This window comes from Neltuma alba, unplaced genomic scaffold (assembly GCF_004799145.2).
Source record: "Neltuma alba isolate B1F8T4 unplaced genomic scaffold, ASM479914v2 tig00010857_pilon, whole genome shotgun sequence".
NCBI lineage: Eukaryota > Viridiplantae > Streptophyta > Magnoliopsida > Fabales > Fabaceae > Neltuma > Neltuma alba.
In genome coordinates this window covers 137,603-149,778 of record NW_021635651.1, presented here as the reverse complement: position 1 = coordinate 149,778, position 12,176 = coordinate 137,603, and the positions used below count along the sequence as shown (strand labels likewise).

Below are 12,176 nucleotides of genomic sequence, written 5' to 3'. Positions count from 1 at the left end.
AATGAAAGTACCAAATAGACATCAAAAAACCCCATATGAACAAAGACAAAAATCAACATCAATAGAGCCAATAACCCATATCTTTCTCCATCTCGAACGGATACATTCAAAAGTAACTAGGGAAGATAATTTTCAGCGTTGATCTTATAAATCGCTTATGCTCTGTCTCTTTCTCATTATCCTCTTCATATTCATCATTTGGGAATCTATTAAGATCAAATTTGTTACAGTCCTTTGTTGTCGAATATGTGCTTTCTCAAGCTTTAGCCTTGCCTATCATTGGTGAGTTTACCTCATCCTCCTCAGGTGGCTGGTTAAGGTCTAATGCAAGATGCTGCTCTTTGCGTTTGAGAGAATCCTCCACAATCAATGCAAACATTTCATCCTCTTTGTTCAAATTCTTACCTTTATTCATGCCATGTTTGTGGCATAATTGATGGTTATGGTTTGGAGATAGAGATAGCTCATCACATTCCACTGAATCCTCCACAACCAAGTTAGATACTCCACCTCCATTAAAAAATTCATAATCTTTGTCCATATGATGATGTCAAAGGAATTAGATGCCTAAATTTTTTTTTAAGAGTCAGAACTAATGGCATCGAAAGAAAAGAAGCAGAAGAAGTGAATAAAAAGAGAGCCAAAGGCAGTGGAAAAGGTGAATAAAGAGAGAGAAAAAGCTAGTGAAAAAGGTGGCAATAATGGCATGGGAAGATGATAAAATTGAAGGATATTTGGTATTGGAGAGAGGAATGAAGAAAAAGTACGTGCAAAGGAATAAGTGCTAGAAATTTAATAAAGGCAATTTTGTACATCTATATCAAAAATTACATCATGTGCCCTATATATAGGACCAAAATTTACACACAATCTCTGCCCTATAAATAGGACTAGAGGAGTCTTTAACAACATGTATAACTAAAAGACATACAAGCAAGAAGTACAGGCATCTACCCACGGTGTAACTGTCATCCTTCCCCTTCCTAAACAAATTTACATAATCTTTTATTTCCTTGTAAAGGTCATTCATGATGTATGTCACCCAATCATACTGTTCAAATCTATTTATAGTTGAACATACCACCTTCAATAACTTGTCGCAAACTTTTGCACTTGAAGTGAGGGCCAGAAAAGTCCCAAGTGTGTACAATATAAATAATAATTCAAATTACTCATTATTCTTCTTACATTTTATGTCAACTAATATCTTCCTATATACAATTTACCATACGTTCTCCTCAACTTTTTATATGTCTCATCATTTTCATTAACATCTCCGCTAACCTCTTCCCCAGTATGGGGTATACCAAGTAATTTTTTTATATCGTTTGCTTTAATTTCTTTTGTCTTCCCCCTAACTCTAAATTGACGTCTTTCTGGATCGTATGATCAAATGAAAAGCACAATTAAATCACGTGGGAGTCTCTTGTAAAACCTCAAACAGATAATCACATAATTAACAAAAGTATTTTATAAATAGCCCATAAGTGTTTTTGGAGTCCAAACCAACTGGAAAGAGTATGGGTATCTCCAAACAACAAAGCATTTCATAGTTTCAAAATAAATCCTTAATGTATCTTAGCAAAATAAAATGAAAGTCTTAGGATCATGATAATTCAAAATAACATATCTATGCTCAAAGAGCACAAAAGAGCCTTCACGACTCATTTATTTGGTGCCTTCCCTTACTTTCTACTAGATCCATCACCTGGAATGTTAATAGAAGGGATGAGATCTAACGTCTAAATAACAACTGAAATTCCTAACATATACATACAAACACATGTATATTATCAAAACTAAATATAAACAAATTTGTATTTCTATACCTCAAATGTTTAAATTATGCCAACACTCTATCATTAAACCAATAAATATCTAGTAGATAGTCATTTACAATAGCCATTTCACAACAATATATGCATTATGCAACCTCTCTTATATCACCATTCATCCTTATTCCACTAACTAGAACCATAGGCTAATATATAGTCTAATCAGAATTAATCCATTTAACTAGATTGTCCCAAGCTTACCAGTACTTGAGATATACCCAGCCAAAGGTATAGAGCTTAAGTCTAGACTATGGCTCCCCTCCTTAAAAGAACAAAGCTAAGAAGGTGTCACATGTCTCACAACTCTAATACAATCCCAACCAAAGGAAAACATGGACGAATGGCCCTTGACAAGTGTCATATACTGTGCACCGAGTGATGGTGTATTACATAGTAATTAAACAACATGCAAATCTCCTTCTGACCTCGGCCCATCGTAGAATGCATATGCCATAACAGATAAAGGTAAAACAGAATATTTCAACCAATATACTATTGTTCCACAACAGAAAAAGAACCAAAATCTGATACAAATCATCAACATCACAATTCTTTATATTTCATTTATCATAGCTATCAAAATATTTAATTATTACAGATATTATTTAATAACATTTCACACTAAAAACAATTAATTACAAACTCAGTATCTATCATGTAAAGGTGTATCTAAGTATAAATAAACTCTTTATTTGGGAAACTTAATATCTATCCTATATAACCATACACACACACACATGCACACACATTTTTCATGCTAAAATAATTAATTTTCTCGATATTCCATAACAATAATTTCCATAAACGATTAATATGTATATCGAAGAAATTTCAGAGTTACCTGCTACTCCTTAACTTATAGGTAATCACACAATGATACTCTAAAGCTCTCAATGAGAGTATAAAATCATAATTGCAAGTATCTATTAATATCCAACTCAAAACTATCCTAGAGTTACTCTAAAACCATCTTAAAGCTACTTAAGATCTTAAAACTACGCTCTAAAACCCAGCTATTATATTTATATATTATTAATTTAATGCTGGCTCAGAATAAAATTGTAATATTCTTTTATAGCATCAAGATTTAAATTATAAAGTCACAATACATCTTAGTATTTATATCTTGTTGATAATAAAAGGCATTTATCAAGGTAGTAGAAAAATACTTTTGAAACAAGAGTCATCGGAAAGTACATGTAGGCTTTATAGCTATTGTAATGTATATCTTATATATATAGGACAAAAAGACATTACTGCATTTTCATCCCTTTTCTTTCTCATGAGCTCTGGTTGCATCGGATAAAGCAAACCAAAAATAAATAAAATAAAGTACAAATTGAGATAGAAGGGACATAAATTTGCAACGGTAGGATCAATAGCTTTTTATGAAGAGAAATGATTGGGGGATCATTATTATTTGTAATATATATAAATACACACACACACCCATATACTCAATCATGACCAGAGGAAGAAACTTGAGTTGAGCAAAGATAAATTAAACAAAAACACCCGCAGATGGGAAAGCAAAATGAGGTGAATAAGGATTTTTAAAAAAACCAAATAATATATTTATATATGCACCCTAGAAAGGACAACGTATGAGTGTGGTAGTGAATTGATGGAAATAGGCTAGTTGTTGAAGAAGATAAAATTATATATATGGGTTATCAAGAGTAACTTACAATCATAAAGATGATGAAAAAATCACAAGTGAATAAAATATACAAACACACAGGAAAAGAGGGACAAAGTGGGGTCAGGAAAACAGGAACTATAAATCTAGTCCTAATGGCAAATTTTACGAGGAAAAAGAAGAAATGACAAGACATGCACAAGAAGCCATATAAGAAGGATAGATGAACAGTAAAAGTTTGATATGATTGAGGAAAAGAACGTGACTGAGCAAGAAAAAGGAGAGGAAATGAGAGAGACACCTGCAAGAGAGTGTGGAAACAAAGTGGCGACCAGGAGCAAGGATTGGGTAGGGAAAAAGAGAATTTATAGGTGAGAGATTTACAATTAGGGTTTTGCCCCACTTGTCATTATAACAATAATATAATAATCTCTCTCTTTACTCCAAATAAAATATTATTAACAGTGATAATTTTTAATTTAATTTCTTTTACACACATATATCTAAAAAAAATACATTTATCTTGTAAAAGCATTTCTTCTTCACACATTTTTTTAATAATAACAATTATTATTATTACTATCTTTTTTTTATATGTTTTTTTAAATCATTTTACTCTTTAGTTATATATCCTAAACCATAATTTACACTTAATCTCAAAAATAAATAAATTGAGGATGCTACATCTCTTACAATCTACATTCAACAACTTAGATAATCGTATAATCTCTATCCTTTCTCTTAAATTTTTATCATTTTTAACAAATTCCACTAATAACATGAATTGATGAACCAAGAAATGGGTCAACATGGACCCTTTTCTCTTACTTTTCTTCTTCTTGGGCCTCAATTCCTTAGTCCTTTCACTTTATGTTTTTCTCTCCTCAATAGATAACCTTGCCCATACCTCCTTTGCCTTATTAGTTCTATCTATTACACCCTTGAACTTTCTCCATTTGCAAATTCCTCTCTAAATAAGACATATCCATTATTTGGCCCTCTTGAATTTGATATCTTGCCCTCCAACACCATTTTTCTTTCACAATACACATTAATAAAAATGACATCACAAAACAATTAATCTCCAAGCAAAAATTTATTCCAAAATAGAATACATGAAACTTGGCCAAAAGAAACTTAGATATGAAGTCCTAAAGTTTATTGACAATTCACTTTAAAAGATCAACACATGAAAGAAAATTAGGAGGCTATCTACTTGAAGAAAGAGATATGAATAGTTCTCTAGTTTAATTAATTTGTATGGCTTGAGTTTAATATATAAAGTAAATTACAATATCAGTGCATCAAAATAAAAATGTTCACTATCTCACATTTAATGATACTATCCATATTCACAGCTACAACAAACTTACATTTTTCATTTTCAAAATTTAATCATGATAAATTTCCAACAATAGACCATGCTCAACTTAGAAGCCTTTATTTGAGCACATTCTCCTACAATTGATTTGAGCAGATTCTTTCGAATACGAAGCAAAACCAATCCTTCAGTGAACAGCTAGTATATAATCAACACAAATTTTTTTCCTTCGATCGATTCTCAAGATCAACAGCTAGCATACTATCTAAGCCTCCAATACCCATCAACAAACAAAGAAAATGAATCTCAAACAAACTTACCTTTGTCTCAACAATATAACCCTTATCTCCTTTTTCCTTTCTCTTCTTTGATGGCTACAATTGCAGCACAAATGGTAGATTCCTTCTTTTTCTTTCTCTTCTTCGATGGCGACCACTGCAACACAAATGACGATGGCGACAACTTGCAGTAAGGATATTGTGTTCAACTTGCTCTCTTCTCTTCTTTTTTCTGTTCTTTGACACCTTCAACCTAGAACCAAGAAGCCCTCCTCTTTCTTCTCCTTTTGTTTAAAAAATTACTCAGGGCAGTTTGGTCATTTTAGTTAATTTTGAAATCCTTATTTGGTCTGCAATGATGAAAATGAGATTTGTCTTATTTAAGTGTCGATTTTGAAATTTTCATGTTAAAGTGTCATTTTTATGTCATTTTTTCAAATGAAAACTTCATGAATAAATTCACAACCTAGTCCTAAAATTTTTCTTTTGTTTTTAATTAGCGAAAGTCTCTGTCCTTATTTTCCGAAAGCCAAAGTCTTGTTTTCTTTTTCCTTTTCGTTTTTTTTCTCTTTTCCCTCTTTTGAATTTTGATTTTTTTTTTCCCCTCGAAAGTTTTTCTAATGACAAACCGAAGCTTCCGCAGTTGAACACTTCGGAAATGACAGCTTGGTGGATTTAAACATGACTTCATTTCGTTAAATCAACAAACGCTAGAATCTGCTTGATGTGACCGACTGCGACCCACCGAATTTTGATTCTCCTTCGCAGTTTCAGATAATTCTTTACAAAAAATCTTGGCCTCAGGTAATGAAGCTTCGCTCTCTCAACCTCATGTTTTTGCTTTTCCTTCTTGGTCCTTTTTGGCTTGACCTCTTACTGCTGCATTTGTGAACTTTCGGGTTCAGTTTTTACTTATTCTCGAGTTCGTATTTTGGACCCGATTATGAGCTTACGGAGTTCTATTCTTTTTCTCTGTTGATTGATTTTCGTTAGTCCACACTATGGCTTGGGGGAATTCAAGATTTCCCTCTTGTTTTCGAAACATTAGGAGTCTCTTTCAGGTTAGTGGGCTATGAATACTGCTGTTGGGAATTTTTCTTGATTGTTGATTGTTCTAGTTACTTTTTACTACCTTTAAGGGACTTGGCATTTCTGTTGTACAATATTCAAATTCTTGCGGCAGGCGACTGCTGTAAAAATTGAAAGACTCTTTTTGATTATTGTTGGGTTGTGGTCCTCAACTCTTGATAACTTGAATTACAGGTACAAGGGTAATGAATGATTGTTAAATCTATACTTTGAGAGTTCAAAACAATTTTTCCGTGTGCAAATTTGGGAGTAAAAATTCAATCGACTAGTAGTACTGCTGAAAGCGGATGAATAATTTCCAATATGCTTTTGATCATCTCAGAAATGAATATCTTGGATTTGAATGTTGATCTTATGCATCTTGCTGGGACACTGGTTTCAGACTGTGATATGAGCTTTTCGTGCTGTGCATATGGTTTTAAGACAGTCAAAGCTCTAATTTTTGCCTCATGATTCTTAGGCTAAGTAATGTGTGCCAATGTTGTTTATGTTTTACTGCTAGTCACTTCAATTCAGAGTGAAGTAGGGACTTCGATTTATTCCTGTACTTTTATCATCTGATTAGATTTTCAAATGAAGTACTCTTCTTTCAGCTTGATGAAATTGGTAATAGAATGAAGGACCAAGTATAATTTCAGCAAGATTTAAAGAAACATATTTGCCATTGCCCTTCTTTTAGGATAGTGTTTCCCGTTTGGTCTCTATTGGGTGTTCAACTCAAGATTGATACCATGCAACAAATTCTCGAGTTGGACTTGCAAAGTGGTTAAAAACCTTCCTTATGATCACTCAACACACCCTCCCCCCAATTGTTTTAAAATTTCCATTGTTGACAATATCTGCTATTTGGCCGTCTAAGTTCATTAAAGTAGACAAATAAATGGTTAATCGGATTTCTGCTTTAATTTTTGTGCTATGATTTTTGCATAAGTTAAGCTTATACAGCGGTGATCTGCTGGTCCAGTTATAGCATCTTGTTGTTTGGTTGAACTAAAGCAATTGTTTACTGGATATTGAATGTACGTTTGTATTCTTAGATGTGGTTGGTAATTGTTTTAGCTTCTCCACCTCTTTCATGAGATCATGATTCGCTTTTTGGCCCTTTTTTCTTTAGAATCTTTCCCATTATGCTCCTCATATAGTTCTTGCTGACTTACATGTAGAACTATAAAGTGTTGGCTTTCATGCTTGGGTTTTGAAATTCAGGAACCAGGAATGTTTAGGATGGCTGTATTCGATGCAGGAATAGATGAGATGGTCCCCACAGGGCATCTAATTTGGATTAATTACAGCTTTGCTTAATTTTCCTTGGTTCATTTCATTTGTCTTTAAGATCAGATAAAGACTAAGACATTTGGGAAGAAAAGCAAATTGGAGCCTATTTATTATATTTTGTCGCTGAATTGCTTTCGTCAGGGTTATCTAGGATTTATCAAGCAGGAGGCTGGGAATCTCTTCTGTGAGGGGTGATCACTTTTCATCCACTAATATTTCATTGATAGGCAAAGAGACTGGAGAGGTATATAAATCAACTAAGATTTTCCTTTGAATAAAAAAGAAGTGCGTTCTTGTTTTGTAGCCATTAGTAAAAGTTTATATATCATGACAGCTAGATGCATCTAACATAGCTTGTATTTATCCTGTTATTCTTCAGTGTCTTCAAGTTTTGGTTAAAAGTAGCATTATACCAATGCAAACCATTACCGGAGGTGATAAATTAATAAATCCAGCATACTATAATGAGTTAGGAGAAAGGCACTAGAAGTTTTCCTTCCATTAGTTGCTTTTGTTACCACATACTATTGATGAATCGGTCCTGGGTCATCACCGCTTCTCTCAAAAAGAAATTAAAATGGCCTATATGTTCAAGATCTGCATATGATAATTATTAAAAAAAAAAAAAAAAAAGGAAATTTGTGTATAATTGGCTAATGCATCTCGTACTGAAGCTTTTTACGTGGTTATGAACAGCATACACACCTTCTTTCTACTTGTTTGACACTTCCCTGATCAAATTTATCATTTATTAGTTTTATGTCCACAATATCAGTATATGTGGGATTTACTAGCCTCTAATATGGGCTAGTTGCTTTGAGCTGGTTAAAAGGGCTGGAAATGCCTGGATCATTGGTGTATGAGTAGCTATTCTGTCAGGAACCGAGATGTTGCTAATTTTTACAAAAATATAGTGCTAGAAAATTTTGAGCTGCCTATTGCTTTTAGAGTAAAATACATTCTATTGAAAGATGCTCAAATTTTACAATTCCTTACTCTGTTTTGAAAAATTACCCTCCTCTCCCTTGAGATTGAAAGATGTGCTAGTCTGGCTTCCTTGCATTGAAAGATAAGTTACATTATATCTATTTTAGCCAAAATATAGTTTTCTTATATAACATAACAAGTGTCAAATATGAATTTAACCAATATATAATACTTACCTTTTAAAATATATAATAAAATTGAAAATTTTCAATGCACAGGAAATAACATTAAAATAAAAGTTTAAAAAATATGCATTTTAATAAAATATTTTTATGGAAGAAATCAATAGTTTCCCTGTGTGTATTTGATCATTTACTAGTTTTAAGAAAGGTTTGTGCTTATTTTAATGATAAAGAGGACGGAAGTGTAATTTAAGCATCTCTTTGGGAGGGGAGAGTAAATTACCTATATTTTCACAACAGAAAGCATTCTCTGACTCTATTGTGCTGCTTTCTTGAATGTTACTTTCCTGATGGACTTTTATGTTTATTAAGAAGATTCTGATATGTCATCTTTACTACTTTCTGACATCATACAAAGATAAACAACACAGTTAAACAATAAAGATCTTTATAGGGGTTCTCCCTTTCAATTTGGTTGGAAATTAATTTGACATATGGATATCATGAGCATTTATTGATGATTACAATAAACATTGAACACTCTTTTATAATCATTCTCGATTTTGTTGTGTTTTGTTGTGTTCTGTAGGAATTCAGGATGAGGGAAATTCAACTTGGTTCACATACTGTGATGTCTCATGGGTATACGGTTGCAAGAACACACAGGCATGATTGGCTTATACTCCTGCTCCTTGTGATACTTGAGATCATTCTATATATTATCCATCCTTTCTATCGATTTGTTGGGAAGGATATGATGACTGATCTCAAATATCCCTTGAAGAGTAATACTGTTCCTGTTTGGGCTGTTCCTGTAAGTTTACTGCTTTGGATTGTACTTGTGAAAACATGATTCTTTCTGTTTTTTGGCCCCCAAGTATTATACTAAGAAAGCTCTGTGTTTTCTTTTATGGGTAGATGTATGCAGTTTTATTGCCTATGTTGATTTTTCTTTTTGTCTATATTCGAAGGAGAGATGTCTATGATCTTCACCATGCCATGTTAGGTAATAATTTGTGCAAAATCCTCATTTATTCATGTCGCAGAGCATATAATGGAAATGGCTGAAAGGAAACAGTTACAGTGGGTGTCGCTATGTTGTTTTGTGATGCAGGCCTCTTGTTCTCTGTTTTAGTAACAGCAGTAATCACTGATGCAATAAAAGATGCTGTAGGTCGGCCCCGACCAGACTTCTTCTGGCGTTGTTTTCCAGATGGAAAGGATGTAGGCTTTTCCTTAATTGTTGTTTGTGCGAGAGATCATTGTTGCAGAATTGATTTTAGATAATGATATAACCAATTTGTTGACTGGTGATAGCTGTAATATCTAAGGATTAATTGATTCTTTTTAGGTTTATGACAAATTGGGAAACGTCATATGTCATGGTGACAAGAATGTCATAAAGGAAGGACACAAGAGTTTCCCAAGTGGCCATACGTCATGTATGTGGTTGACTTTTTTATATTTTTTCTCTTCTGTGTCGAACAGAATTACTGGTTTTGCGAAGCTGATAACTTTTTTATGTTATTTCTCTTCTGTATAGAAACAAAATTACTGGTTTTGCCAGGATATATATCCCTTGTAGTGCCTTGTGGAGTGCTTAAGTCTAGTTGTAAATGCGACACTTCTATCACATCTATATATTTCGTTTTAGATATAATACGTTTATCTTTTTCCTAATAGGTCGCACTTGAGCACTGCACAAATTTTTTTTTTTTTTTAAAAAAAAAGGCACTGCAGGGGATTCAAATCCATTTTGCTATGCTGATAATTTCCTTGAATTTAGTATTATGGAAATGCTGAAATTTCGGATTGACTCGTAAATGCGTTGCTTAATTTCTAAAATTTTGCTTCATCAGTTGCTTGCCTCATTATATGCAGGGTCCTTTGCTGGTCTGGGTTTCTTATCTCTTTACTTATCTGGTAAAATAAAAGCATTTGACCGCACAGGCCATGTTGCCAAGCTTTGCATTGTTTTTCTCCCTTTGCTTATGGCATCACTTGTTGGCATTTCTCGGGTTGATGACTACTGGCACCATTGGCAGGATGTGTTTGCTGGAGGTCTTATAGGTTTGTATTAGATTTAGTAATGATAATGGGCGTCATATGTTTGTCATTTGGGCATTACATGGCTTACTATGTTTTGAATTCTCTTTTCAGGGCTTATAGTAGCTACGTTTTGCTATTTGCAATTTTTTCCTCCTCCTTATCACCATGAAGGTATGCTTCAGTGCAAATTATATAATTGGGTTATGTTCGTATGCCTATGTTGATTGTCAGATTGTATCCATTGGTAGTTCTCTCTGGAAAAGCACTAGACAGAAATTAAATTCTTGTTTGAGGTGTAGATACTGTTTTATAAATTATAAGCAACCAGGTAGCTTGATTTGGGAGTGAGAGACTTCTGGCAAAGGCAATTTTGAATTTCTTGCTATTATTATGTTATCTGAGGGACAAATGACTGCTTTAAATGCTCTATCTTCGAAATTTTTGAGTTCAAATTTACTGCTCAGGAAAGAAGAGAGCCCCCAAAAAAAGACAAAAAAAGAAGTCACTTCAGGTTATGGCTTGAGTGTATTCAATGTGGGAAGTGGGAACCTGTTTCTCCTTCCTATGGAACACAAGAAATTCAACTTTTTTACTTATATTCCTGTTTTAGCTGTTATGAGTTTGGCCAAGATATGAAAGAGAATCTTTTCTCTGTTATGAAAGAGAACTGAGAAATTGGAGCTTCTCAATTGAAATAGATTAATTTTCCACTGGACAAAACAGCCGTGCTCAAATCCAAAAGTTACACATATTATCCAATTATTTTTCGAAAGACTAGCCAAACGAGAATGACATTGATATGGAACTTGTCAAATGATTTGGCCCATCACAATCTACTTTGTGTGGTTAGCAAATCAGTATGGTGACTCGAATCTGAAACTGGTTGATCCTCTGGATATGATTTCTGCAGGCTGGGGACCTTATGCTTACTTTAGGATGTTGGAGGAAACACGTGCTACTACTCACCCTCCTAATGGTCAAAATCAAAATTCTGGCCATGCACAGCCTACAGAAGTTCACGAGGAGAACCAGGAGGGTCAAAGCTGCCTTGGATGTGTGGGTTTTTCTGTTGAAAGGGATAATCATAATGCAACATTGGATGAAATGGAATGTGGGAATGTGAGAAAATAGTTGTTGGGCATCATTTCTGACTTGATCTGCTTCTCAATGTTCTTTGTAGTTCACATGGGATTTTCTTCCCAAATTTGTTGCCTTTTTGTGATCAACATCTTGTAGAGAACGAATGAGTTGTGGCAGTAGGTGCAGTAAAACATCTTGATTACCTCTTTTTTGTTTTCCATCTGTGTTAAAATTAGTCAAGGGAGCTGAGACTTGCGATTAAAAATTAATTTTTTGGTGAGAAATTATACAATTAAACTTGACTTTTTCCAAGTTATGAAAATGTTTTGCAGTTGTTATTTTTGAATGAAAATATTTCTATAATATGTAGCAGACTGTATCTTAAGTTTTGTAAATATGGAAGATATCATAAGAAAGCACGAAAGGTAATTGATTGTCAAAAAGTTTTCGAGACAAAAGTTAATTTTTAGAGCTATTGACATAGTAAGTTTCAAGGTCATT

General features: G+C 33.5%; 1 protein-coding gene and 1 long non-coding RNA gene across 10 annotated transcripts; one reads left to right on the top strand and one right to left on the bottom strand.

Annotated features, from left to right (window-relative positions):
- Positions 1 to 1,453: 1,453 nt before the first annotated feature.
- LOC114759506 (uncharacterized) lies at positions 1,454 to 5,243 on the bottom strand. The gene is made up of 2 exons (XR_003741926.1): positions 5,116 to 5,243; positions 1,454 to 1,708 (listed from the first exon to the last, which is right to left on the bottom strand). It is a non-coding gene; the product is annotated as an uncharacterized LOC114759506 (long non-coding RNA).
- A 488-nt stretch (positions 5,244 to 5,731) lies between these two features.
- Positions 5,732 to 11,895, top strand: LOC114759514 (lipid phosphate phosphatase 2). 9 transcript variants are annotated; one of them, XM_028948700.1, is made up of 9 exons: positions 5,732 to 5,877; positions 7,579 to 7,681; positions 9,136 to 9,360; positions 9,465 to 9,552; positions 9,661 to 9,770; positions 9,898 to 9,988; positions 10,428 to 10,616; positions 10,707 to 10,766; positions 11,506 to 11,895. In XM_028948700.1, exons 3-9 carry the CDS (start codon positions 9,145 to 9,147, stop codon positions 11,724 to 11,726), a joined length of 975 nt encoding a protein of 324 aa, XP_028804533.1. In that variant the 5' UTR covers positions 5,732 to 5,877; positions 7,579 to 7,681; positions 9,136 to 9,144; the 3' UTR covers positions 11,727 to 11,895. The 9 variants fall into 9 exon arrangements, with proteins under 9 accessions (XP_028804533.1, XP_028804531.1, XP_028804534.1 ...); XM_028948698.1 differs by having other exon boundaries at positions 7,369 to 7,681; XM_028948695.1 differs by lacking the exon at positions 5,732 to 5,877 and adding an exon at positions 5,904 to 6,134 and having other exon boundaries at positions 7,589 to 7,681.
- Positions 11,896 to 12,176: the final 281 nt, after the last annotated feature.